Source organism: Orcinus orca, chromosome 16, assembly GCF_937001465.1.
Source record: "Orcinus orca chromosome 16, mOrcOrc1.1, whole genome shotgun sequence".
In the NCBI taxonomy this organism is placed as follows: domain Eukaryota; kingdom Metazoa; phylum Chordata; class Mammalia; order Artiodactyla; family Delphinidae; genus Orcinus; species Orcinus orca.
Genome location: NC_064574.1, coordinates 19,913,554 through 19,940,940, shown reverse-complemented (window position 1 = coordinate 19,940,940; position 27,387 = coordinate 19,913,554). Strand labels below are relative to the sequence as shown.

Here is a 27,387-nt window from a genome sequence, read left to right as displayed (position 1 = left end):
ATGGGGATATGGGTGGAGCAAAGGGTAGGGCAGCTTCTCCTGAAATGAACAAAAATTGAGGTGATGACACCTGACTTCTGCCAGGTCCAGGTGGTACTACCTGGCCAGCTCAGGAGGAGAATTCCAAGGATCCAGTGGCAAATAAGGAAGTAGAAGTGAAGGAGCACTTTGGCAGGAGCCATAAGGGTCTCTGTAAGCCAGGAATAGGGAGTCAAGTGATGGGGATACAGACATGGGTGGGTGGGGTAGGGACCACAATCTGCAGAGGCTGAGGAACAGGTAGGGGCTGGATGATTAGGGGGCCCAGTACAGAGCCTGAGTCATGGCAGGCACTCAGCAAATATGTATTAAGTGCGCAGTCTTGAATACCAGGCTGATCGCCTTATATTTTTTTTTGATAGTTTTGATAGGTTGGATGCTTTTTATGTGCTCAGAGGTAACCTTGCTAAAGGCCTCTCCTTCCTTCCTTCCTTCCTTCTTTCATTATCTCATTTTACAGAGGAGGAAACTGGGGCTCAGAGAGGCTAGTGGCTTAGCCAGGGTCACAGAGCAGGCAAGTGCTAGAATCAGGGCTTGAACCCAGTTCCCTGTGGGTCCACACCTAAGTCCTTTGTCTCTTGGGACTTCGTCCTGCAGAGAAGGAAGTGCAAAGATCGGGCTGCATCATGACTTTCATGGGACCTAGGAACTGTCGCTTTCATGGGCTCTGACCTCCAAAAATATATATTTAAAATTGTAATGCGTGACTGCGTTGGTATAAAGAAAAATATAATCCAGGCTGAACGATATCCACTCTTTTGCTTCTGACTTTAAAGAAATGAAAATATTTCCATGGGCCCCTAAGAGTATCCTGAGCAGTAGCACAGGTCCCACTGAGCCTGCAGGAAACGTCAGAGAAGTAGGCCCTGGGCACGCTGTCTGTGGGTCCCCTTCCAAACTAACCGAAGCCACTCTTTAGGGTGTAGCCCAGTGGGTCGGGGGGTATCCCATGGCACAGGCCAGACCCCTCCAGGTCATCCCCCTGGGCGGTGACTCTCCTCCTGGAAGCATTTTCGCCTCTTCAGCCACACCGTCAGAGAGGAGAAAGGCCCAGTTGCCCCAGGACTCAGGCCAATTTTGTGCACACAGAGAAACAGTAGGAAAATCCAGGCTGCCCCAGGTCCAGCCCCAGCCCTGCCTGTCCTCAGCTCCGGAGGAGGAGAGATGCTTGGGCTGCCCTCTGCCCTTTGCCCTCACCCTGGGCTTCCCAGAGCTACCTCCCTGGGAGGAGCTGGGGCCCCATGGGTGACCTTTGGCATCTCTGATCTCTGTCTTCCCTGCCTCCTCTCCCCACCCTCATCACTCAAGAACTGCTGGAAAAGGGCAGAGGGCATAGGCAGGTGAGATGGTAGGACCTGCCCCCAGTCTAGCCTCCCTGAGCCTGCCCGTCCCCCTCCTCTCATCCTGGGCTCCGGGATACCCCACCTCAGCCTCCTGCAGCCTCAGTATGTCTTATGTAGAAATCAAAACCACCCTTCCTAGGCTTCCTGAGAATCCCCCATACCAGCCCCAGACGTTAGATTTCTGAAAGAAAACAGGAATAATTTTCAGCTGTTTTGTGTGCCAGGCTCTGCGCTAAACACTGCAACTCTTCAATGCTCATAACAACTCCACGGAGTAGATCCTATCTTTGCCTGGTTAGGGAGCAATCCTGGTTAAGAGACTAGCTCAGGGTCACATGGCAGTAAGTGGCCAGGTCAGGATTCAAACCTGCCTGGCTGGCTCCAGAGTCTGCTTGCTCCAAGCACCAAGCCCCTGCTGCTTCTCAAAAATAATTCTTCCATGCCTCCCAGTTCCCAATTCCCGAGCCTGACTCTTAGGACTCTCCTCACCTAGCCCTTGCCAAACGCCTATAACACCCCCCCACCCCCCCGCCACCACTGCCCCACATGGCATCAGGCACATTCCAGCCATCCAGAACCACTGATGATTCTTCAAATTCCCACCTATTTCATCCTCTCATGCTCTCAGCTTGGAACATTCCCGATGGAAGAATTTCTCTAGTGGATTGAACGTGAAGTTTTAACACTCTGACCTGGGTCTGAGTCCTACCTCCGCGCCCCTGGGTCCAACTGTGTGAACTTGGGCAAGTCACTGTATCTCTCTGAACACACTGATTTCCTCAATCATAAAATTGGAGCCATAAAGCCTATCTTGTACTCTTCATGAGAATTCACTGAGAAAGGACAGGAGAGACAAGAACAGGGTGGCAATTCAGTGGGTATTCTCTCTACTGGCCTCCACCATCATTACCTATCCCCATTTGTTCATCCTTCAAACCTCAGCTCAAACATCACCTCTCTGAGATGCCCTCCGGGAGTTTCTCAGACAAGCAGGCAGAGTGCTGCCCCCTAGGCTGAGAGCTCTGGGAGGGTCGGGGTCTCCTCTGTACCCTGACCCAAAACACAAGGTTGACTGTGTTGTTGGAAGGAGAAAAGGAAGGAAGAGGGAGAATTAAATTGGCAAGAAGAAAGCGGCTGGAGATTGATAATGGGATTGGAGGTTAATAATGGGAAATAACTTAGATCTTAGTTATTCTAGTAATTAGGTCCAAAGTGGCTGAGAGCAGAAAGAGGGGCATCTGCTTTGTCAGATTACCCAGTAACCCAGCTGTGTAGACGGCCTCATCAATTCTCAGGGTGCAACTGCTCCTACACCCTCCCTGTAAGCACCTCAGACTGAATTAGAGCCCCCAACACCCCTCACTGGCCTGAGTAGGGCCAAAAGGAAGCAGAGTCCGGCTGGACCCTCACCTGGTGGGCTTCCCGCTATTTTGGGGGAGATTCTCAAAGTGATTTTCCATCCTGATTAAATATCAGACCTTGAACTAGATAGAGAATCGGATCTGGTCCTTCTTCTGGGACTTGGAGTGGGGAGTGAGGGGAGGGAAATGAGGAAATCTGCTGGCTAAGGCTGGAGTGAGCAGAGACGGAGCCTCACCCCTCTCCTCTCACCCCCCATCCCCTCATTCCCAGCTCCGTTCTATCTCCATGCCCCCCTCACTCTCACTCTCTTCCTCTCCATCCCAGCCCCAATCCCACCTCTTCCCCACTCTCTCCCATCCCCCCAAGCCCCCCTTCCCCCATTCCCACCCTCCTCCAGGTCTCCATCCCATCCCAGAGAGCCAGAGTAATAACAACCTCCAAACCAGCCCGACAGGTTCCAGTGGACCCAGCCCTGCCCCAGAGGCAGGTAAGGAGGTGGGGCTGTGAACCCCCAGCTGCTGGCTGCCCGAAAACACCAATTATCTCTGTGGTCCCCAGCCAGCCTGGCTTGGTGACCCTGGGGGGCTGTGGGGAGGTGGTGGGGGTGGGCAGAGGAGGATGCCCTGGGTTCGGGAGACTGCATTTCCAGACCCGGAAGTCTAGGATCACTCCCACGAAGGACGCAGCCTCTACTGAGAGCTGACAGGTCTGAAGAATCCTGCCAAGCCAGACACACTGACTCACGTTTAATTACACATGGAACCCATCATCTGGTTGAAATGAGTGAAGTTTCACAAAAAGAGATGTGAAATTAAAGGGGGGGGTGATTAGCAACTTTTTTTTCTTATGAATACATTGTTCGAAGCTTTGACAGGAACCGTCCGTGAAAATCTTCCTTTGGAGCCAGGGTTTCTGAACTCAGCTTTCTCCACCCGGTCCTCTCATGCACCCTGGGGCCAATGAGGCTGGGCAGAGCCACGTGAAGTGCTTGTGTGATTTTCTGTGAAAATGTGAGGGGATGTATGCGGTGAGCAGATGAACATGACTCAGATGGCCAGAGTTTAAATCCCCGCTCCACCTCTTAGCTGAGTGGCCCTGGGAGAATTACTTAGCCTCTCTGCATCGCAATGTCTCTATCTATCAAATGGACTAAGGGATGGAAGGTTGATTGCAGTGTTTGCTGTTGTTACCATCAGTATCAGCATGAATAGTATTATCATTACGTTTCTGATTACTTAGCACCATGCCTGGAGTCATAAACCATACTCGATCCAGGTAGCATTGACTGTGTGTGTGCACGTGTGGGATACAACCAAGGAAGGGCCCTGTGGATAAGTAAGTGGATTTTCCTGGATACATGGGGGGTTCTATATTATAGTTTTAATTGCAGTTCTATAGATTGGAAGTTTGACGTGGTCGCATTGGGTTAACATCAAGCTGTCTGCAGGAGGCTCTCGGAGAGGATTGGTTTCCTTGCCTTTTCTGGCTTGGAGAGGCTGCCTACACTCCTTGGTTCACAGCCCTTGCCTCCTTCTTCCAAGCCAGCCATGTTGTGTCTCTCCAACGCTGCTTCATACCACATCTCTCTCTGCACACAAGTAGGAAAGGTTCTCCACATTTAAGAACATTGTGATGACATTTGCCCCACCCGAGAATCTAGGGTAACCTCTCCACCTCAAGGTCACAAACTCTAATCATAAAGGCAAAGTCCATTTTGCCACGGTAAGATAACACATTCACATGTTCCAGGGATTAGTACAGGGACATCTCTGGGAGGCCATTATTCTGCCTCCACAAATGGGAAAAGGCCGTCCTAGCTCTACATTTGTGGCAGTCGAATCCGTCAGTAAGCATCTCTCTTCGGCATCTGTCCTGGAGCTCAGGACACTGGAAGAGGCTGGAGGTGGCCAGACTGGCAATGGACAAGCTACAGCCTCCAAGTTCAAGAGCATTCCAGCGTAAATTCCCAGGTCTCATCTGGCCAGGTTTGGGTAGCTCCTCTCAGATCTGAAAGGGGCAGAGAGGTGCCGATCAGACTCGGCCTCTGACCCTCTGTGTGTCTGTGGGGACATCTGTCCTCTGTCCTCTGATCACCTGCAACTGACTAGTTCTAGGACATGTGCTACATGATCCCATAGCCCCAAGGCTCAGGAGGTCCTCACTGCCTGCCTGTTGGGGGAGAAGCAAGATATCCCCATTTTGCAGATGGGAAAAATGAGGCTCGTTTCCTGGCTGAGCCTCAAAGTTTCCTCATCTGGTGGAGGACATCTCATTGTGAGAACCACACTCAATGACCCGTGTGTGTGTAAGAACGTGGGCAAGTGTGTTAATATATGAGCATGAAGGTGGGAATCAGTGGGTAAGAGAGTGCTTCCCCTGCACAAAGAACTGAGCCCCGTGCTCTTTCCCACGGGCCGGGCACCTGCAACCCAAGTTCCTCCGAAGGCCAAAGCCATTGCATCCACAGACCCCACGGTTCTGGGAGCCTGACCACAGTGAGCTTCCCCAAGCAGGACCTTTCTTTGAAGTCTCCTTTTTGACACATTCTGTTCCAGAGGCTGTCCACTGCTGCTTTATTATAAAGAACAATGTTTCAAGCTACAGATCTTTGGAACATGGTGCAACTGTTTAAAAGTGTGAGGTCAGACTCTGTACAGACAAGATGTCCAAAACATGTTGTTAAGCAAAAGAAAAAAGTTTCATAACACTGGGTGTAGGTTGGACCCATTTTTGTTTAAAACAAAGTGTCCATCTTGCCAAGTTTCAGAAACACAATGCTTTTGAGGCACAAGACGGGAAGTGGGGGGAAGTAAGACTCTAGGGAGAAGTCAGGCTTGTGTCACCGTCCTGTAAAAACATTCAAATTCCAGTTTTCAAAATGGGTAGTCAGACTTTGGCCTCTGGAGCCTTTGAAAGGGCGTGTGTGTGTGTGTGTGTGTCTGTGTGTGTGTGTGTGTGTCTGTGTATATGGTGTGTGGGGGGAGGTTTATAAATTCATGATGGCTTTGTAGTGAGACAGAAGGATTTCTTTCCTTTTTTTCTGTTTACATTGTGCCTTTCCTTAATTTTTTTTAAAGCAAGCTTCTACAGGTATCCCAAAAGTCTTAGTACAGTTTTAAGCTTAAAAACTAGGATTTCCCTAATTATAAAACATAGATGTGGGCTTCCCTGGTGGCGCAGTGGTTGAGAGTCCGCCTGCCGATGCAGGGGACATGGGTTCATGCCCCGGTCCGGGAAGATCCCATGTGCCACAGAGCGGCTGGGCCCGTGAGCCGTGGCCGCTGAGCCTGCACGTCCGGAGCCTGGGCTCCGCAACAGGAGAGGCCACAGCAGTGAGAGGCCCGCGTACCACCAAAAACAACAAAAATCATAGAGGTCAAGAAGCCAATATATAATAATTCCTAGCACCCCAGGAAAATCAGCAATGTTTGTCCCATGGATTCTAACACTGCTGGCTACGTGTGATGATGACACCGACCAAGGACGGCCTGCAATCCATGCGGCCTCCAGACCCAGGGGTGAGCAGGCCTGCTTGCATGGGCTTCAGGGAAGATCAGCAGGGTCTCGAGTTGAGACACAGGATGCCTTGTACACTGGAACACGCGCACACACACACACATACACACTCATGCAGGGTTCTGCGGACCCATCTCTCACGGTGTGTACTTTTCGTTCTCAGTGGGCACCAGTCTAAGAGATGACAGATCTGGCTTCCACAGCTGACTCTGCCCCTTGCCAGCCGAGTAGCCTTGGATGTACCATTTTTACTCTCTGAACTTTGATGCCTCCATCTGCCAAACAGGATAAAAGATGATGCATGCAGATTGCCTGATACGTGGTAGTTATTTAATAAACCAGGTTGCTAAGGGAGAGAGGCTCAGAGTCTGTCCCTCATCCCTGGGCTCCAGCCAGGTAGGAGTATGTCATCAGAAGCAGGCTGGCCGCCTGAAGAGAGCAGAGTCCACTGACCTGTTAAGGCCCAACCTCACTCTGCCCCACACAGAGCAGCCTCTGTCCTCTGATCACCTGCAACTGACTAGTTCTAGGACATGTGCTACATGATCCCATAGCCCCAAGGCCCAGGAGGTCCTCACTGCCTGCCTGTGGGGGAGAAGCAAGATATCCCCATTTGGCAGATGGGAAAAATAAGGCTCAGAGAGGCTATGTAACTTCTATCCACACATCGGCTTTCATTCATTTATTCATTTGATGTTTAAATGAAATGCTAATGAGGACCAGGCACTGTGTGAGGCTCAGGGCAGGAGGAGGCAGCAGTAAACCCAGACCTGCAATGTCTGTGTTGTCACAGAATCAGAACCAGCTTCACAGGCATGTGACCCCCGTAGTCACACAGGACCCCACAGCTAGAAAGGGTCACGCTTGCTTTAATGCTCTATTGCCATCTTAAACTTCTCCATAATTTTTAAACAAAAGGCCCTGTATCTTCATTTCGCACTGGGCCCTGAAAATTATGAAACTGATGGAATTAAGAGGGTCACGAACCCAAATAAACAGCTCCCAGTAGATGGATGTGGGGGAAGGGAACCTGGGCACACCTTGGAGAGGAGGGGGCTGGCAATAGTGGTGGGGTGCCTGATCCAGTCGAGAGATTTAGTGTGGCCTTCCTAAAGGACTAACGTTTTGGCTGAAACCTGAAGAATGAGTAGAAATTGGCCTGCTAAGGAGGTGGAAAATGAGATGAAAACACAGTTTAACTGTAAAATGGAGATAGCGATCCTGACTCCCCAGGACCGACCATTACAAGGTTTCATTCATCCATCCATTCATCCATTCATTCATCCATTCATTCAGTCAATATATTTCAAGCACCTACTATGTAGCAAGCACCGTACTATATATGGACCAACATAACAGTGGAGGACAAAATACACCATGCCTATGACCCATGTGTCCTGGCTGGGGGGTGGATGTTAAAACAACTGATCACACAGACAAATATTTATCCACTCCTAGGATTTGTGCTGGAAGACGTACAGGGGCCTGAGGGGCACATGATGGAGGCTGAGCAGGGCTCAGGGGCAGAGGTGTCAGCCCCATCCAGGGCCAGGCGCAGAGGAGGCCCTGGCAGAAGGCAGGCTGGTGGAGCCTGGCTTGCATTCTGTTAGCAACCGGCACAGTCTCAGCGGGGAGCTGAGACTCCCTTGCTCATTCCAGGAGACCACATGCCAGCAGCCACCTGGCTGTGCCTTGGTCCCAGGGGTAGTGAGTGTACCTTGGGAGGAGCTAGCCCATGGCAGGAAGAGGTCAGGAGAGCAATAAGAAGCTTAATTAAAGGGAAACAGCTTTCAGACAGAGGTAGGGAGGGAGCCTAGCCTTACGGACAAGAGCTGTGGGCCTGGTAATTCCATCACATACGTTAGTCCATTTTCAGAGCCCTTGAAGACAGGTGCCCCATGTCACAGTAGGAAACTAAGTCTCAGACAGGCTAAGAAACCATCCAAGTTCACACGTGAAGTTAGGACCAGAATGCGGTCTCCTGACTCCCAGAGCAGACTCTGCTACTTCTACTCATCTCTCCCCGACCAAAAATCTGTCTGGGTATTTGATCGTCCACCAGAGAAATTTCTCTCCAGCCCCAGGGCCAACAATGCTTATGTTTCCTTGAGAAGAACCATGGGTGGTCATTTTTGGGCTTCCCTGGTGGCGCAGTGGTTGAGAGTCCACCTGCCGATGCAGGGGACACGGGTTCGTGCCCCAGTCCGGGAGGATCCCACATGCCGCGGAGCGGCTGGGCCCGTGAGCCATGGCCGCTGAGCCTGCGTGTCCGGAGCCTGTGCTCCACAGCGGGAGAGGCCACAACAGTGAGAGGCCCACGTACCAAAAAAAAGAAAAAAGTGGTCTTTTTGGCCTCTTCCCATTGGCCACCAGGAAGCCCAGAGGCAACTCTGAGGCCCATCTCAACATGGACTTTATGCCCCATGTGAACCAGAATGTCACTTCCGGTTCACTCTCACTCTTTCACCCTGCTTTTATGTTCTGCCGCGTCTTTTTCACTGATCTGTAGTAGTCCGGCTCACTCTATTATACCCAGCTTCGTGGAGCCACATTAATCCTCTTCAGCTTTCTCTAGATGCCAACTTCATCCTTCCCTCTCTGCAGAGAGCCCTTCTCCAGGACCTCAGGCACAAGGACCAGCTGAAGCTGCCCCGACTCTCCTTCCCCACCCTTTCCCCCTCCCCAGCTCCTACCACACTCTGACCAGCACCCCAGAATCCAAACTCTAATTTCTGGGAAACTGATGCTTCTTGGCCCAACTGGGATCAAATGTCCACTCTTAGTTCAAGCAGCTGTGTCCCTGGGCTCCATGACACAGCAGTGATATGGCGGCAGGATTCCATCACTGCAGGGTGATCCCCAAACTCCTCATCCTGGAATTCAAGCCCCTTCGGACCTGTGTACAGACCCCGGTTCAAACCCTAGCTCAGCCACCTAGAAGGAGGACTTGGGCACAAACCCCAGTCCTTCACAAGCTGCCACCTGGGAGCACAGACTCACAACGACTCAGAGTTACTGTAGGATGACACGGGAATCAGAGAGGTTGGGGGTGCAGAAGTGCTGAGCACAGAGTGTTTGTTGAGTGAATGAGGGGGATTTATGCCTGAAGATCAGCAGGCTTTCATTCACTTCCCCATATACACTCCACTCCCAAGTGCCGGGCAGTGGCCCCTGCACCTGCTCCCGACTCTCTCAGTTCCCAGGGACACAAGAAAGGGCACGGTAAGCAGCCCCTGACCTCCGGCTCTGTAACCTGTGTCCAGTAGGTAGAGGTGGTGAGCTCACACACACAGCACGTGCAGAGGGCTGGGTCTCAACAGACCTTGGGCTCAGGGCCCACCCATCCTTGTTCTCTCCCCCAAGGGGAACGCACCCTGTCCCTGCTTCCAGAAGGCCCTATTGGAGAGCAGTTCTGAGCCCTCTGGTCCATCTGTTAGGACCAACTCCTGTCCCCTGGGACCCCCCAGGACTGGGAGGGGGCTGGAGGGGAAGGCAGAAAGGGCCATGTTTTCTGGTGAGAACCTGCGCCGTGCAGCTCGCTGCACTTACTGCTTTATGTGCACTTTCTCGTTCACTCCTCATGTCTCCTTTACTGCCCCGCCAGATGAATATGATTATAGCCACGTTGCAAATGAGGGACGTGAGGCTCAGAAAGATTACCTGGCCTCCCCAGGCCACCCAGTGTGGTGGAGCCAGAGTTTCAGGTCAGAACTGGCACTCTGCAGAAGCTGGGGTCTTGACAATGTGGCCGGGAGAAGCCCCTGCCTGGGTTGTGGGAAGAAGGCTATAGCCCTTGCTCTCCTGAGCGCTGAATCGGAGGCCCTTTATAAGGAGGCAAATGTGGACAACAGTCAGCTGTTCAGGGCCCGGGAGGCTGGGCCAGCCAGGCTCTTGCACTCCTCCTGGCTGGGGAGGAGCAAGGTGTTATTATTAGGAAGCCAACTGGGGTGTGGAGGGCTAGCTCTCACCCACCACCCAGAGTGCCTTGGGAGGGACAGGCTGTAGCTGACAGCGCTTTGTGAGCAGAGGGACCAAGACAGTGGGGCAAGACTTGAACTTGGGGCAACGTGCTATCCTAGATGATGCATGGAGACTTCACCAGGCCTTCGCTATGGTCTGAGCATGGACTAACTGCCTTAGAGCTCCCCTCACCAACAGACTTTCCTTTAGAAGAGCAAGTGGATACCAACAGTGGCTAACAAGGTAATGATCACCATGGTGAAGATGGAGTTGGAGATGAAGACGGTGATGGTCACCATGGAGATCACGACTGTGATAATAACAGTACCTAACACACAGAGAGCTCCATGTATCCACCAGGCACTGACTGTTCTAAGCACCTTACGACACAGCAACCCTGTGAGACAGGTACAAATATTATCATCCTCATTTTTACAGATGAAGAAACTAAGGGAGCAGTTAAGTAACTTGTCCAAAACCACATGGCTAGAACATGTTGGAACTGACATTCCAGTTTGAAGGCAGAGTCTACACTCCTGCCTTCAGTATTACCCAAGTTAGATGTATAATACAATGAAAATAGCGATCACTCTTTACTGAGAAGCTATGCATGAGGGACCATGTTAAGCACCTTACACGCACGTCTAACTTAATTCTCATGAGAGCTTTAACTCCTCAACATTATTATAGTTCCGTTCAGCTGATATAAAATCTAAAACCTTGGGCTTCCCTGGTGGCGCAGTGGTTGAGAGTCCGCCTGCCGATGCAGGGGACGCGGGTTCGTGCCCCGGTCCGGGAAGATCCCACATGCCGTGGAGCGGCTGGGATCCATGAGCCATGGCTGCTGGTGTGTCCGGAGCCTGTGCTCCGCAACAGGAGAGGCCGCAGCAGTGGGAGGCCAGCATACCGCAAAAAAAAAAAAAAAAAAAAAAAGTCTGAAACCTTGCAGTGGAAGTAATGTCTCTCATATCACGGGGCCAGCAAGTGCAGAGGTCACCATCCAACCCAGGCAGCCTGACTCTGTGTCCCCCATCTTAACCACAAAGGCACACTGTTTTTCTGTGGTTGTGTACACACATGCACACACACCCTTCCAGGGGCCCTTGTGCCCACAAACGCATGTGTACCAGGACACACTCACCACACAGGCTCACATAAAATACGGCTACCAAAAACTGGCTGTGCTGTCACCAAGTGAGGGACCCAAGCCCTCAGCCTAAAGACTCAAGATGTTCTCTCCAAAATGTGCTTCCCAAGGTGGAAGGCAAGCATGCATTGCGACCATGCCAGAAAAATGCTGTCTAGCCCTGTGAGTCAAGCCTCCCTGGGCTCTGAGCATCTGGAAAAAGCTGGTTGGGGGTGAGACTATTCGCACTCAGGGCTGAAACTCCAGCTTATTTCCCACAGTACGTTCAAGGCTGTAAATCCCACTTCCCAGGAGCTCCTGCTGGGGTTTGCACACTGCCTTCCAGTGCCTTCCTTGCGAATCAATTTCCATGCAAATTGACCCCGAGATCCTGGCCAGAGGATGGGACCGGTTAGACCTGCTTGACAGTCTCCCAGCTGCAATGTGGGAGTCTGGCTTGCGGCTAAATCTAATCCTTCCAGGTTACTTCTAGGAGTGTTTCCTGAGCTACTGCCTCCTACCTGAAAGGCTGGACCCTTTCAGAAAAACACTGCTGGGGACCAGAGATGGCTCAGATCCAGCCCTCTCTCCAGAACTTCCATCATCCGAGGGAGACTCTGACCAGCCCAGCCACACCCTCCTAGAAATCACACCACCCACCAGCCTTCACTGACAGGCCATATCACATCAGATCTCCCCTGAATCCAGAAGAAGTGGGCAAGATGCTCCCCATTTTACCAAAAGGCAACTGAGGTTCAGAGAGGTGAAGTCGGAACCTAAGTCCCCACAGCCAGTAAGAGGAGGGGCCGGGTTTACACCCGGGTCTACCTGACTCTACAAGCTGAATTCCATCTAGACCCCCACTGCAGCTCCAGTAAGGATGTCGGGAAAAAATCCCAACACTGCCACTTACTAGCTGTGCATCCTTGAACAAGTTGCTTAACCTATCTGTGACCTAGAAGCAATTGAAGAAGGTGATCTAAAGAGGGGAGGACTGTGGGTGACAAAGGACTTCATGGGGAAACACACCTCCAAGGTGTGGAGGTTGGAGAACCCAGGGCCAGTTCTGTGGTCAATTTAGCCCGAGCACAGGATGCCGAGTGAGGAACAAGGGCTCCCAGTGCTGGGCCCTAAAGGCCAGGCTAAAGAATTTGGAACGTGCCCAGGAGGCGAAGGGGAGCCATCAATGGTTTCTTGACTAGTTGACTAGTTGCCAATATCTCAGAAAAATTAATTTACAGGCAGTGACATATACACATTACTATATAGAGAGAACTAATAAGAACCTACTGTATAACACAGGGAACTCTACTCAATACTCTGCAATGAGTTATATGGGAATAGAATCTAAAAAGGTGGATATACATATATGTATAAATGATTCACTTTGCTGTACAGCAGAAACTAATGCAACATTGTAAACCAATTATACTCCAATAAAAATTAATTTTAAAATAAATAAATAATTTTAAAAATTAGATTACAAAAAAATTTTTTTTAATTAAAAAAATAAAGGTAAGATCCCTCCTCATCACAAGAAAAAAAAATTTTTGTAAGCAGGGATGGTTATAGATGTTAGCTAGACTTACCATGGTGGCCATTTCACAATATACACAAATGTCAAATCATGATGTTGTATACCTGAAACTAATATAAAGTTATATGTCAATTATATCTCAAAAAAAATTTTAAAGCAATGTCCGCAGTGGAGCACAAATAGCTCAAGAGAGGGTGCAGGGTGGTCTGGGGGTGGCAGGCATACTCTTCCCAGAGTCAAGTCTCCACTGCATATAATCCCAGAAGCATTTTTCAACCAGTCCCAGATTCTACCTCACTTATCATCCAATCCTCAGTCTCAGAAGAGTATAATAGTTGAAAATAAAGACTCTGAATTCAGACAGCCTGGGTTTGAATCCCAGCACTGCCACTTACTAGTTGTGCATCTTTGAGCAAGTTACTCAACCTCTCTGATTCCATTTCGTCATCCAGAAGATGGAGATAATATTATCCCCCTGTGTCATAAGGTTGTTGTGAGGGTTACGTGAGTTAACAGTTATAAAACACTTAACAGTGCCAGGCACATGGAAAGTGTCTGTCAAATAAGGTTCTTCCAGGCCACAGCCCCTGACCATCAAAGATAAAAATAGGATGAGTCTGACATGGTGTGTTCTTAGTGATCCCATTCTGGGCCTTAATAATCACCAATTCCTTTGCTACCTACAAGCCATCCTTTGAATAACATGCCCTGGAAGGTTCCCGAGAACCAACTTTAGGCTCACAGGTTCTGCAAAATGAATCTATCACATATCAATAATTTCATAAGTTTCAACCTAATGCTTCTACTTTTCGAGAGCAGGACTTCAGGGCACTTCCTGGTCTTCTGGTCACTCTTCTCCATCATGCCAACAGAGAGAGGAAGGTGCCACCCCAGAGAACACAACAGAGTCATTCTTTTTAGAGATCTCAAGCAAGAGAAAGGTTTTCTAGATACAAGATGCCTGTAATCCAATTCATATATAACTTTCCTACTATATAAATGTATAAAACCCAGAGAAAGTTCACTCTCTGTTGACCTTGAAGGAGACAGAAGCTGGACAGGCCGACAGGCAGGCAAATATGGGTTCCCTTTAGAGGTCATCTGAAGGCCAGGACAGACTCTTCCCAGGGGCCACTGCACTTCGCTTCTGACCTTTGACCTTCCCCAAATTGCCTCAGAATCTGGGCTCAGCATCTTGTACTGCCAAAGCCACTGTTTAGATGGAACTGCAATTTGGAAAGTTGCTCTCTTCCAGGGCAAAGACAAACCAATGACTTGTTGATTTTGCCAACAGGACAGTGACATGTTCACAGGTAAGTTTTTGAAAGAGGGCCCAGGCTGTCTTGGAGGAGCAGGGCGGGGCCTGGAAGACGAGTTTATTAAGGCTCTAGGAATTAACCAAAAAAGAAGCGGGGACATTCCAGACTAAGGTGTGGTGGTGGAAAAAGCCAGAAATGGGGGATATAAATGCAGATTTGGCCCCAAGAAATCAGCTTATTTTTCAAGAACTAAAACAATAAGTTGGAAGAGTTCACTGGCCACGTGGTATTAACAGGCACACAGAGACACAGTCTCTCCCAGCTCTGCTTGGAGACAAGATGCCCCTGACTCTATTTACCCAGCCGTGAGATGGGCAGAATGGCTGATCCCTTCCAGTGTGAGGTAAAGAGCCAAACGGCTAGGGAGTCGGGTGCGGGGGCTGCTCACAGATGTGCCTAGATTTCCCAGACCGGATTATCCAGAAGAAATGTCCTCCGGGAACTGCAGGAACCTCGTCTTTGGTCTGCTTTTAGAGAGCCCCTTCCTGCATCAATGAAACACAAAGCAGGAGCTTTCGGGGAAGGTTGATTTTGACTGGAGGATACTGAATGCAATCTTTTCTGGATGTCTACAAAGTGTGTTTACCAAGCAGCCTGCTCTCCAAACCCTAGCAATCGCTTAAAACAAGAGAGCTGTTGATTTGTGGAGTGTTTTCTCTTAAAAAAAAAAAAAAAAATCATCACAAATGTTGGATTCAGAGACATTATTTCTTTTTAAAAATAACTTGTCAAGGGGACAAAGTATTTAGGAGGCTTTCTTCTCAGCTCAGAAAGCAACTGGGAGGAGGAGGCTTTTTTTCTGCGTGAGATTAGAGCGAGGGACTGGATAAACTGGGGGAGGGAGGGCAGTCAGCAACGGGTGGGAAACAGGCTACCTCCCTGCCCTCAGCATCCTGACAAGACCCTTCTCTGATCCCCCCACCCTGCCTTTTTCTCTTCAAAGACCCACCAAGAATTTAGGAGGAAACAATGAGATTAAGCTCTGCTCTGGCCCCCTCCCCAAATCCCCCTCCCCTGCTGTCCCACCCCAGCGCTCCCCGACCTGCCTCTCCTATCAGATGGCAGCCTTTCTCCTCACGGACACCAAAATGTATCCCAAAGTGCACCACTGACACATACAAGATTTGGGAGCGTGATTACACAACCTTTAAAACACTTTTTTTAGCAGTATGTGTGTTAAGGAGTATCAAAAAACTAGATACATGAGAGACAGATAGATAGATAACTGATAGATGATTGGTAGATGAATAAATACATAGATTGGATGGATACATATATAATTCATAGACAGGTAGATGACTGATAGATGAATAGATTCATAGATTGGATGGATAGATAAACAGATAGATAATTGATAGGCACATAGATGATTGATAGATGAATAGATACATAGATTGGACGGATAGATAGATAGATGGTTGATAAATGAACAGATATATAGATTGGCTGGATAGATAGATAGACAGGTAAATACAGATAGCCAGGACCTTAAACCCCTGCTTTCACAGCTATTGCCCCTTTCCTCTTTAAATACATTTTACTTAACACTTATTCATTCAGCCCATTATTGGGTTATTGAGGTCCTACAGTGCCAGGCACCACTCATCTTGCTTAGAAGCATCAGTGAACAAAACAGCCAGCAGACAGTGACCTCACAGATCTTATTTGCCAGAAAATAAGCAATAAATGAAGAGGTAATCCAGTGTCCTAAGGTGATTAGTGCTATGGGGCAAAAACAAAAAAAGAAACGGTAGAGCAGAATAAGGCAGGTCAGGAGTACCCAGGCAGGAGGAAGGGAGCCGGTTGCCAGATCAAGTAGGGAGGTCAGGATAAACTTGATCAAGGAGGTGAAATGGGAACAAGGACTTAAAGGAGGTGAGGGAGTTTACCACAGTTTCGTTTTGGGGGGGGATTTTTGGGGGGGTTTTTTGCGGTACGCGGGCCTCTCACTGTTGTGGCCTCTCCCGTTGCGGAGCACAGGCTCCGGACGCGCAGGCCAGCGGCCATGGCTCACGGGCCCAGCCCCTCTGCAGCACGTGGGATCCTCCTGGACTGGGGCACGAACCCGCGTCCCCTGCATCGGCAGGCGGCCTCTCATCCACTGCGCCACAAGGGAAGCCCTTTACCACATTTTATCTGGGGGAACAGTGGTTCAGGCTGAGGGAAGAGCTCAAGCAAATGCTCTAAGCAAGGAGGGTAACCAGCAAGTTCCAGAAACACCAGGCAGTCAGTGTGGCAGGAATAGTGAACAAGGTGAGAAAATCAGGGAGGAGATAGAGATTCTGATCACTATTTTAAAATTAAGACTAAAAGAAATTTAGACCTAGAATGTTCTTCGCCTACCCACTTGACTTGGACAACTCCTACCCAGGCTCCGGATCTTCATTCAAACATCACTTCCTCCAGGAAGCCCTCCCTGACCACTCTTTTCCCAGTCTATGTCAGCTTCTTTGTTGTACATAGGCTCTCAGAGAGCTCGGTTTCTTTCCTCCATAACAGTTGTCTCCTTTTGAAATTATACCCTGGTTAGTGTAACATCTAACTGCATCTCTCTCTCCCTCTCTCTCTCTCTCTCTCTCTCTCTCTCTCTCTCTTTCTCTCCTTCTAGACTGTAAACTGCATGAGGATTTGTTTGCTGGGATTGTCTCTGGTTTTGCCCATTGCTGTATTGCCAACACCTAGCACAGTGCCTGGCATCGGGAAGACACAACAAATATTTGCTCGATGATTGAATGAATGCTTTGAGGTGGCAGGATTGGAGGTAGAATATTCACTGAACTCAGGGTTATAGCGGCTACGGCACACTGCCATTCAGCAGGCTCCTGGGACCCAAAATTTAGTAGGTGAACTCAACCCCAGAAACTGGAGTCCCTGCTGCAGTGAACCTGGATCAGCCCAGGACCCCCAGCCCTCTCTTGCACCTACCTGCTCTCCAAGGCCCTCCGGGATAACTTCTCTCTTCACTGGAGAGGACAAGGCTCAGATATTCACAAAAAGCCTCGCCCTTACCTCCCCCCACACCAACCCTGCACTTGCAGTAGCAGCAGTGTTCAAATGCTTCCTTTTGCTGCTCACAGAAGAATCCTCGGAGTGGGGACCGACCTTGGCACATCTGCTGGGATGCCTGGCGAGGCGGGGAGAGGGCCGTGTGCTCCAGCACGTATATGGCTGCCCTCATGGAACAAGTCCAGGATCACACAGCCCTGGATCTGACAGGTACCACACAGCAGCTGCGTGATTTACAGCGGCTTGCAGGGAGAGGTTTCGTCTCCCACTTTGAGAGCTTGAGTGCTTCGTATAAATATTTATGGGAGTCTGGGCCTCCATTAACCCCACCAGTGCCACATTTCACTTGTGACATGGTGCTTGTGTGTGAATGAATATGAAGGCCAGTGTTCAACATACAACGTGTGTGTTTGTGTATGTACCCATGTGCGTTTTGTGAGAGTGTATATACGTATGCAATCGATTGTATTTCAGGGCGAGTATAAATCCAAATGGGCACGTGCATAATATTGCACAGTCCATGCACACCGTGTAAATGGCTGTGTACGAGCATTCGGACATGCATGCACACGGGCATGGATACACACTTGAGGGTCCATGTGCAATGTACATGCATGTGTGTGTGCAAGTGACTCTGAGAGTGCATGTATGGCAAATAAGCACACGTGGATTCTGCGTTTAAGTGTGTGTGCACCTATGTGCCTGTCTCTGTGTATGTAAACATGAGTTACACACGTGTTTCTGCAGGTTCCTGCTTAAGAGTGTAAGCACATCTCTGTACGGGTCCAAAGCTCCAATATCATACTGGAAACAGCTTTGGTTCATCTATGAGTAATTCCATTAAAATTGCCTCACCTAGAGGCTACTTCTTCTATAAACACTTGCTCTGATCATTACGATACATTTTTTGGAAAGTTCAGTTGAGAACAGATAAAAGGTGAAAGGACTCTGATTAATTACAGACAGCACCAATGTCGCAAGCCTAACAATGCCAGGTGGGCCTCCCCCCAACACACACACACACACACACACACACACACACACACACATACACACAACCACCCTGCTGGCTCCTCCATGAAAGTCTGAAACGAGCAACAGACCTGCATTGTCCCTCTGACCCCCTTGTGCTGTTTGTCCTGCTGCATCTCCAAGGCCCCATTCCCCATCTCCGTGCCTGGGCAGGGAGCCTTGTGGCTGGAGAGCATTACATATGCCCCCAAGAAAGTGACTGCCCTCTGCAAAGGGAATTAAAAAGGAAACTGTCCCCCAAAAGGGCTATTTCCCACCAGTCCATACTTTTCCTCAAGCTCTACCCCCTCCCAAGTGTTTCAGATAAGGGATAGTGGACTTATGGGGTTTGGTGGCAAAAATACAAATTTTGGCATCAGATAGGTGGGGATTCAAGTCCTAGACCCTGCACTGGGTGACCCTGGGTAAGAGACGACCACTCTGGGCCTACTTGTCCATCCCTGACCGGCATGGGTACTAGCAGCCCGCACTCAGAGAGTTAAGTGAAATGTCGTAATGGGATTAACCTCGTGATCTGGTCAGACCTTGTATGCACTGCGATCTGCTTGCTCCTGTCCGTGGAAATGGACATGTACCAGGCTCGGATTCCCAGGACACAAAGGAGGGCAGATGCCGAGTCCTGCACTGAGAAGTGCAGCCCTTTGCTGTCCCCAGACCAGCCCGGGCGCATGGGCTCTCCTCAGTAGGACACAGATGGAAGTAACCCTGGCAGGGTCAGGGCAGTGAAAGTGACAGATCAGAAGAAACAAAGGGACTTGAAAGTAAGCTCAGGACAGCCTCGTTTCCTGACTTCTGATGGAGTCACAGGCCAGGCTCAATGTCCACCTCACCATCCCTGGCTCCGAAATGGACACCCTCTAGCTTCTCACCCCGTCTATTTACTGGACGAAATGTAAGTCCTGATAAAAGCCCCCAAGCTCCAAAAAGGAAAACACACAATATAAACATTGGATTTGTGGGCTTCAGCTCTCTTCTCAAGCTGCAACTGGCTTCTTCCAAAAGTTGCAGGCCTCCTCGCACTGCCTCTGTGGCAGCCCCTCCAGCCTAGAGGACTTCATCTTTTTTTTGATGCCAATAAAAAGGAACGTGTAATGAGTGGCTATTTTACATGAAAGTGCCTTCACATGCAAAGAATGCGGAGATGCAGCTAAAACCAAGTTTTGCTTTGGAACAAATCGTTATTAATAAGGTAGGTTGTTTTTCAAACCGGAGCAGCAACTTTTCTGATATATTTAATTTCCTCCAGCTGAGAACAGTTAGCTCTGATGTTCTTATCTAAATGCATCTTTTAAGATAATATGTGCAGGACAAGGGAGAAGGGTACAAGATATTAAGAACACGTGTAAGGCACAGAAAATGCATGTAGCACATGGTGAAGACACACAAGGCACAAAGAATGTGAGCTCTCCAGGTGAAAGGGGTGCTCTCCAGGGTCTGGACACCTTGCTCCAGGGGCAAGAAGTGTAGAAATGATGAAATTCCAGCAGCAGAAGCATCTGCCTTCCCCAAGAGGAGGCTAGTCCTCTGAGCCTGGTAAGTACCAGCCTGGGACGGTTCATGGTGGCTGCTTCCTCAAACCAGGTACACCCTGCACGTGGGACTCTCCCTTCATGGAAAGCTGGCATGTCTCCCCCAAGTACTGCGCTGGGCACAAGCTCCGGAGCAGCTTTTCTACCCTGACTGAATTCTTTCAGGAGAGCTGCTGCTGCAGAAGACACTGTCTACAGGATGCGCCATGTGAGGACTTTTATTTTGGTGGGGGGAGGAGGGGCAGAGCAAACCTCTAATCCTCCTGTCCTTACATAACAAATCCAAACACTGCTATCTCAGGGTTGTGAGGCCAGGCGGGCGGACAGAGGGCTGTAGAGGGAAGGGTTACGCAAGACGCCAGTGCTGGGTTTTCCTTTCTGAAAACAGAAGGGCTCAGAAGCGGGTTTTGCATCTGAAAGCCTGCAAGGGAACTAGACTCTAAACCCAGCTGTTTCCCAGGCCTGGAGAGAAAGAACTTGAGGAGTGGGGATGGGTGGCTGAGGGTTTTGCCGGCTGTGGCAGAAGCTGCATCTCTATGTCACAGAAAAAGTGAAACGACCATCTTGGGTTACCTGGCATGGTTATTGGCAGCTCCCACTGTGAGGCCCCTGGGTAGGCACAGCTGGAGTGGGCAGGCAGGTGGGCACCTCTGACAGGGGAGGGGGTTGTCCTGCCACAGAAATGCCCAGAGACCCTGGACTGAAGGAAGCCTGGCTGTGTGGAAAGAAGGGTCTGGGTGTAGGACCCAGCCCCGGCTCCCCAGGGACCCCGTTCACGGCGAGTGGAGACCGACTGGTCCCCTCTGGCACCAGCGAGGACCTTGCTCCGGGTCCATTCCCAACCAGCCCTGCCGCTGGGGGAAGCATGAGGAGGGGAAAGGGAGGATAGCGGAATCGGGCCGGCGGGAGCCCAGAACAGCTGGCCAGGGCTCCGGCGCTGCGCGGTGGCTCTGGGGACGCCAGACTCTCATCTCCATCTCTCCCCTCCTCCCCACACTTACCCGGCACCTCAGAGCCCGCTCTCAAAGCCCTCTCTGCCAGTCCGCGCCGGAATAAAAGGCAGAAGAGAAAGGCGGAAAAAAAAGGGGCGGGGGTGGGAACCGGAGGGAGAAAGTTTTCTGAAATGATGAGTTTCCCAAAGGAAGAGCTGAGGAAAGGGAAATGGCAAAGAAAGTAAGGACGCGAGCAGAGTGGAAAGTGGAGCTGATGGCGCCTTCCCCGACCGGTCCAGCCAGCACAGCCTCCCGCACGCCCATGAGATTCCGGGGTCGCAAGCGGGGTCCTGCGCTCGCGACCGGACCGGGGCCTCCCCAGCCCGGGTCGCGGGCTGCAGCGGAGCCACAGTCTCGAGGCCCGTGTGTCTGTCTCGCCATGCGCTCCCAAGGGCAGGCGCCAGCCTGTCTGCGTGGGACCCGTGCTGGCGTGGAGCACACCCGACGTGGGGACAATTTTTTCCCCCGGCTCACGGAGGGTCGCGAGGAGCCCGTGGGTGGCGGGGAGTGGTGGGAACCGAAAGGAGTCTCCGGCCTGCAAGGCGCCGCCGGGGTGGGACGAACCCAAGGACCTCGGGCCCCCGGTCGCTTTCCGGAGCTTCTGGGCGCCGGGTCTGCGGCGAGGCGGCGGGCAGGGATGTGGCCGGAACTTGCTTGCTGGAGGTCCCGGCCTCCTCCGAAGGCCCTGCTCTCATCTGCGTGCGCCCGGGCTGGTTGGTGCTCTAATGGTGGGTTGCGCAGGGACTAACAGTGCCCAAGAGGGCACCAGTGTGGAGGCAGGATGTGGATGTCTGTGTATCTGTGTGTCAGTGTGTCACTAGGACTGCGTCATGGGATTGTCAGCTTCTCAGAGATGCAAATGGTCACTCTGAACCGGCCTGAGCCACCGTGTCGTTCAGGATGCAGCGTGATGATGTCGGTCACCGGACTGTGTGTCTCTGTGCTCTGGGGAAGGAGGAACAACGTTTTGGAGTTTGCGACCCTTCCCAGCCCAGAGGGTTTTCTGGCGGAGTCCAGGCGACTCTAGAGATGGAGGATGCCAGTCGGCTTGGGATGATTCCAAAGGGAGTCAAGTCTCCACCGCATGGAGTCCTGGTGGTCTCCCTTGGTCCCCCGAGCCACGCATCCGGATTTCTTCCAGAGCGCCACCTGCCAGACCTTTTTTGCCCCAAAGGGGATACAGCGTTCATGTGGGCACGCTTTTACCCCTTCTGTGCATGTGCACTTGCACACGCAGTTACCCAGCTATCATACCTCCTTGCTCCTTCCGCCGTGCATGCACCGGTAGAGTCACCCCACAGCCAGACCCAGCTTCCATCCTATTCCCAGATCACAGCCAAAGCCCTCCCTGCCAGGTACCTCTTCGGGTTGGTGAAATGAACTGGGCCTTGGAATTTAATTGAAGCTAGAACCTCTGACTTCTCTCCTCCCAGACACCAAAGTTCTGCTAAATGTAAATTACTCTGGTATTATTTGCATCCTTACTGTCGGGACTTTCCCCCCTCTTTGCCGTACCCTGACCACCAATCCCAGGCCTCCAGGGACCTAGGCCAAAATCTACTGCCGTTAGTTTCACCATCCCCTTTCTTCTCCTTGGCTGTTTCCAGCTCTAGTTCCTGGCTGGGGTTCTACTGCTTCGGTTTCCTGCATCTCCCCATTCAGGTCCTGAAATTCCATATTAGGAATCCCGGGCCAGGGAGCCCGAGGGCTGGAAAGCTGAGTCTCCCAGACTGCAGATACTGGGTCTGAGTAGATCAGAAACCCCTTGGAACCTGCCTTTGCCAAAGAAACAGAGAATTCTTGCAGAGGTGGTGGGAGGGGGCGGTCCCCACCCAGAGTTCTAGACGGGATTCCGAGAAGGCTGAGAGGGGTTTGGAGGAACCTAGACAGACGACCTTGCCTCCTCTGAGAGTCTGGGAAAGGAAAGGTTCTGGGACCACCTCCCTGTCGAGGACATATGGGCAGAGCTGCAGCACCAGAACAATGCCCCAACCCCCTACGACCCCCGATTTGTGGAGTCGTTGAGATCCCGGTCCGATGGTACAGTGCCCTTCCTTGGGGCTGAGGGCTCCAGGCCTGAATGGCAGCAAATGGTTTGCACGGATGGGCTTCCTGTCTGAAGGGTCTTACACCCCAGGACCTCGTGCTGGATTCCACCTGCTTTCACAAGCTCTGGGGGAGAGGGGGCTAGGCCTCCACTCAGAGCCGGCATTCTAGGGCAATTCTGGTTGCTCCCAGCAGGTGCTCCAAGCAGGAGGGCCAGAATGGCAGGGCCCACGAGCCTGATTGCCAGAAACACCCTGCTTCCCCATCAGGGTGGCAGCTCTCGGCTTCCTGGGTTCAGCCAACCTCAGAGCCAGCAGGCCAGCAGACCAGTCGTGATGCCCAAGCCTGAACGCTCCGCCAAAGTGGCGTGTGCCCCCCTCTCCGCTCATCAACCGGCTCTTGACCGGTGTCCGTACCTAGAGTGAGAAGCAGAAGACATGTTTGAGGCTCAGGTACACACACACACACACTCAAAGGAGAGCTTTGCCCAGATTTGTCTGTTTCCCCACTGGCCGGGGGAAGGGTGAGGGTGCCGCCCAAACTGGGGCGATACTTGAAGAGGCAAGAGAAGAAAAGACAGGCGAATGCGGAGTCCTGTAAATAAACACCATTTCCATGGTTTTAATAAGCAAAATAGGAAACCATTTTAATAACCAAAAAACAGAAACCAGTCTGAATAAAACTACAATAGACTAGGTTTTAATATTTTCATATCATAAGCAGGGTTTGAAATTGATCCCTTATTGTACATGAAATAAAAACAATTTCTGTTGAGGCAAATTTGATTTCAACACAGTTGAATCCGTAAAAACCGAAGCTCGTTTCTGATGCAGGACAAATATCCACAATATTTAAAACTGCAAGCACCATGCGGTTCATACAATCTTGTTATTACTGTTAATTTATCAACTAATACAAACTCAAAAATGCATCCGGCCAGCAGCGCCAGCAATTTCAAATGAGAACTAAAAAATACGCTTTCATTTTGGTATTTTTGTCAGTGCAACTTAAATCCTCTTACTGACCTGCAGGGGGGAAAAAAAGTAATAATAAAGAAAAAACACCCAGATCTTCCCTATAACTACTATACAACTGAAGGGGGCGGGGGTAACACCACCAATAACTCTCCCGCTCTCTCAAAAGCAGGGAAAGAAACACACATAACATATTGGTCTAAAGAACGCACTTGAAAGTTGCAAAATTACTTGCCAATGTTTGGGTTTCTGGTACTTTCTGAGTGTGGTGATTGGTTCAACATAAGTTCAGGTCATCGTTGGGCAGTCTGGGCTGGTGAAGCCGGTCACCCGAGGAGCATTTCGGCCCCAGCAATTAGTGCGGGCCTGGAGAGTTTCGTGGGGACCCTGGGGTGATTCTGGTTGCAATAAAAAGCAAACAAGGTCTGTTTTCCTTTCCTATCTTGTTAGGGGTGTCAACGTAGCCCTAAAACCAGGTGATGTGAGGACACTCCCCCGGCCTCCAGGGTGTGAAACTCTGCAGCTGCCCTGCCCTGGTACTAGGGAGCTGGGACCCCAGTCTTCTTTCTCCCAACAAAAACAAAATTGAAAACTAGAACGGGAGGAAAAGAGGACCGAAAGGGGGCAGGGGAGGGGGAGAAAACATGCAATTTCCAAGGGTGCCCCAAGACAGAGTTGTTTTCTGATGCAAATGCCCAGAAGTTTGTTTTTTTGTTTTTTGTTTTTTGTTTTTTTACTTACAAAAAAATGCCATAATAATAAACCCAAACAAAGACACTCAGCTTGCTGCCAGGTTCTCTTAAGCGGTTTGGCGGGGCGGGTATTTACAAGCCTACAGCTCATAGACTGAAACCCGACAAGCAGCCGCCGGAGTTTCCGAACTGCGATCCCTTCTCACCCAAAGAAACAAGGGGGTTATGATCCATGATCAACAACATGCTAAAGTTAAACAAGAAAATGGTACAAAATAGAAATTATTACCATACATGTCCAGCATGCAGGATTAATATTTTTAATGCAGATTTTCGTATTTTTTCTATATAATCGAGCAGGCAATAAAACTGATGAGATTTGCGCGCAGAACGTCCTAACTGAGGCCCGCGTCTCGGGGCTGAGAGCCAGTGTTCTCCGGACCCTGGACAGACAGGTCCGTCTGTCCTTCCTTGCTTCGCTCAGCCTCGCCTCGCGCCTGCCGGGACGCCAGGGTCCCCCTCCTTTCCTCTCCTCGCTGCTCTCTTGCTGGACTGGATTACGCTCCGGGCCGCGAGGAAGCGGCCCCGGCTTAACGCGCAAAGTTCAGGAAGCCAGGAGTCTCCAGACGGCCTTGGCGACTCCTCGCGACTATGCCTTGCCGCCCTCCAGCCTGGAGAAAAGTTGCTCTGGGACTTCCCACCCCCTCGCCTCCCTCTGGCTCTGCTCGAGTCTAGGAGGCGCCGCTGGCGCTCACCGCTCTCGCCTTGGCCAATGTCCCCTGCCTGCCCGCGCGCCCTCCCGTCGCCCGCGTCCCGCGCGCCCTTCCTCCCTCTCCCTCAAGTCAAACAGGTCATGGCTGGGGCCGTGGCAGGGACAGGGTCCGGGGGAGTCCGGGGCTGGGGACACGGGACGGGGAGTCCGGGCCGGGGCAAGGGCGGGGGCCGGGAGCGGCCACGACTCACAGAAAGAACTCGGGAGAGGAGGGGCTGTCGCTGGTGGAGCCCGCCTCCCTGAAGCCGGAGTTGGCGAGTTTCTCGCACTTGACCTTGTAGGCGTCTCTTTCGCGGGCCAGCCGGGACACCTCCTGCTTAAGCTGCTCCACCTGCTGAATGAGCTGCGTCTTCTCATTCTCCAGGTGGTGTTTCTGCTGGACGCGTTTATACCTGCACGACTGGGCGTAGCCCCGGTTCTTCAGGGTCCGCCGCTTCTGCTTCAGGCGGATCACCTCGTCCTTGGTGAAGCCCCGCAGGTGGCGGTTCAGCTCGCGCACGGACATGGACACGAGCTGGTCGTCGGAGAAGCGGTCCTCCACGCTGCTGCTACCACCAGCCGCCGTCGCCGCGGCCGCCGCGTGCGGCCCAGGCCCGGAGTGGCTGGTGGGCAGCTGCTGCGCGGGGCTGGCCGCGCTGGACGGCGGCGGCGACGCTTGGTGATGATGGTGATGGTGCGGGTGCGCGTGTGGGCCCAGCTCGTCGTGCGCCACGCCGGCGCCCGGGTACGCGTGGTGCGGGTGTGGGTGGTGGTGGTGATGGTGGTGGTGCGCGCCGCGGAAGCCGTCGAAGCTCTGCAACGGCTGTGGCACTGGGTGCGAGCCTATGAGCGCCTCCACTGCGTCCTCGGGCGTCAGGTTGAGCGCCTCGGGGTTCATCTGCTGGTAGTTGCTCGCCATCCAGTACAGGTCCTCGAGGTGGGTCTTCTGTTCGGTTGGGCTGAAGCTGGGCGACGAGGGCACCGAGCTGCACGGCGTGCTGAGCGGTGTGGACGACACCGAGCCGGCTGGCTGCAGGCGCGTGCAGGGCCGTCCCGGGCGGTCCGCGCGCCCCAGCGGCTCCTTCTTTACGTCGAACTTGAGCAGGTCGAAGTCGTTGACGTACTCCATAGCCAGCGGGCTGGTGGGCAACTCGGGCCCCATGCTCAGCTCCGCGGCCATCGCTCACGCGAGGCGCAGCCGCCGCCGCCGCCCGGGAAACTTTGCAGCCGGCCGGGGCGCGCCGAGCCGGGAGCGGGGGCGAAGAGCGGCGAGCCCGGGAGGTGGGGAGCGGAGGGCGCAGCGGGCCGGGGCCGCCGGCCAAGCCTTTGTCTGGGGACGCGGCGGCGCGCGGGAGAGTCCCGAGGCTGCCTGCGCCGCCCCAGAGCTCGGGGCTGTGGCCGAGCCGGGGCCGGGCCGAGCCGGGAGGGGTGGAGAAGCGAGCGGGGCGCGCGCGGCCGGGTCGAGGGGTGGCGCCGGGCGAGCGCCCGCCGCTCGCTCTCTAGCTCTCTTGCTCTTGGGCTCTCCCGATCTCAGCCGCTCGCAGCCCGGCGGTGCAGCTGTGCGGGATCCGGCGCAGCCGCTGCCTTTTATCGCCTCCCTGATGTCACCGGGGCGCGGGGGCCCGAGCAGCCCGGCGCGCTGGCCAATGGCTGTACGGGCCCCGCGGACCGGCGGCGCAGGGCGGGGCGCGCCTGACAGCTCCTCCGCCCCCCGTGTCAGCTGACTGGCGGCTCGAGCAGCCGGAGAGCCGCCGAGGCCTGGCGGAGGGCTGGAGCAGAGAGGGACAGCCGGCCCGGGCCCAGCCCCCCACCCCCTCGGTGTCCCGGCCCCCGCCCGCTCGCCTTCGGTGCCAGCCCCCCCGCCTCCACCACCATAGGCTGGGCCGCTTCGTCCACCCCTTCGCTCGCTCTCCTCCCTCTTTACCCTTGGCTCCCCCAACCCCAGTCCGTGTCACCCCCAGGAGGCTCAGAATGAGCGCCGGGACGACACCTCTCGGGTCCATTGTTCCCAAGCGTCCCCCGCCCAGTGGGGGACGCTCCGTGTGCAGCGCGGCCGCGGGCCGTGTGTGTGCAGTGCGTGGCTGTGTTTTTGCAGGGCTGAGCATGTTTGTGTGTTGGGGGGCAGGGTTGGGGCGCGAAGAGTTGTGTTCAAATCCAACTCAG

General features: G+C 52.4%; 1 protein-coding gene across 1 annotated transcript; it reads right to left on the bottom strand.

The window, feature by feature from the left end:
• Positions 1 to 23,399: 23,399 nt before the first annotated feature.
• On the bottom strand, positions 23,400 to 26,822 carry MAFB (MAF bZIP transcription factor B). The gene has a single exon (XM_004272850.4). It carries the CDS (start codon positions 26,402 to 26,404, stop codon positions 25,433 to 25,435), a length of 972 nt encoding a protein of 323 aa, XP_004272898.1. The 5' UTR covers positions 26,405 to 26,822; the 3' UTR covers positions 23,400 to 25,432.
• Between the last annotated feature and the right edge of the window lie 565 nt (positions 26,823 to 27,387).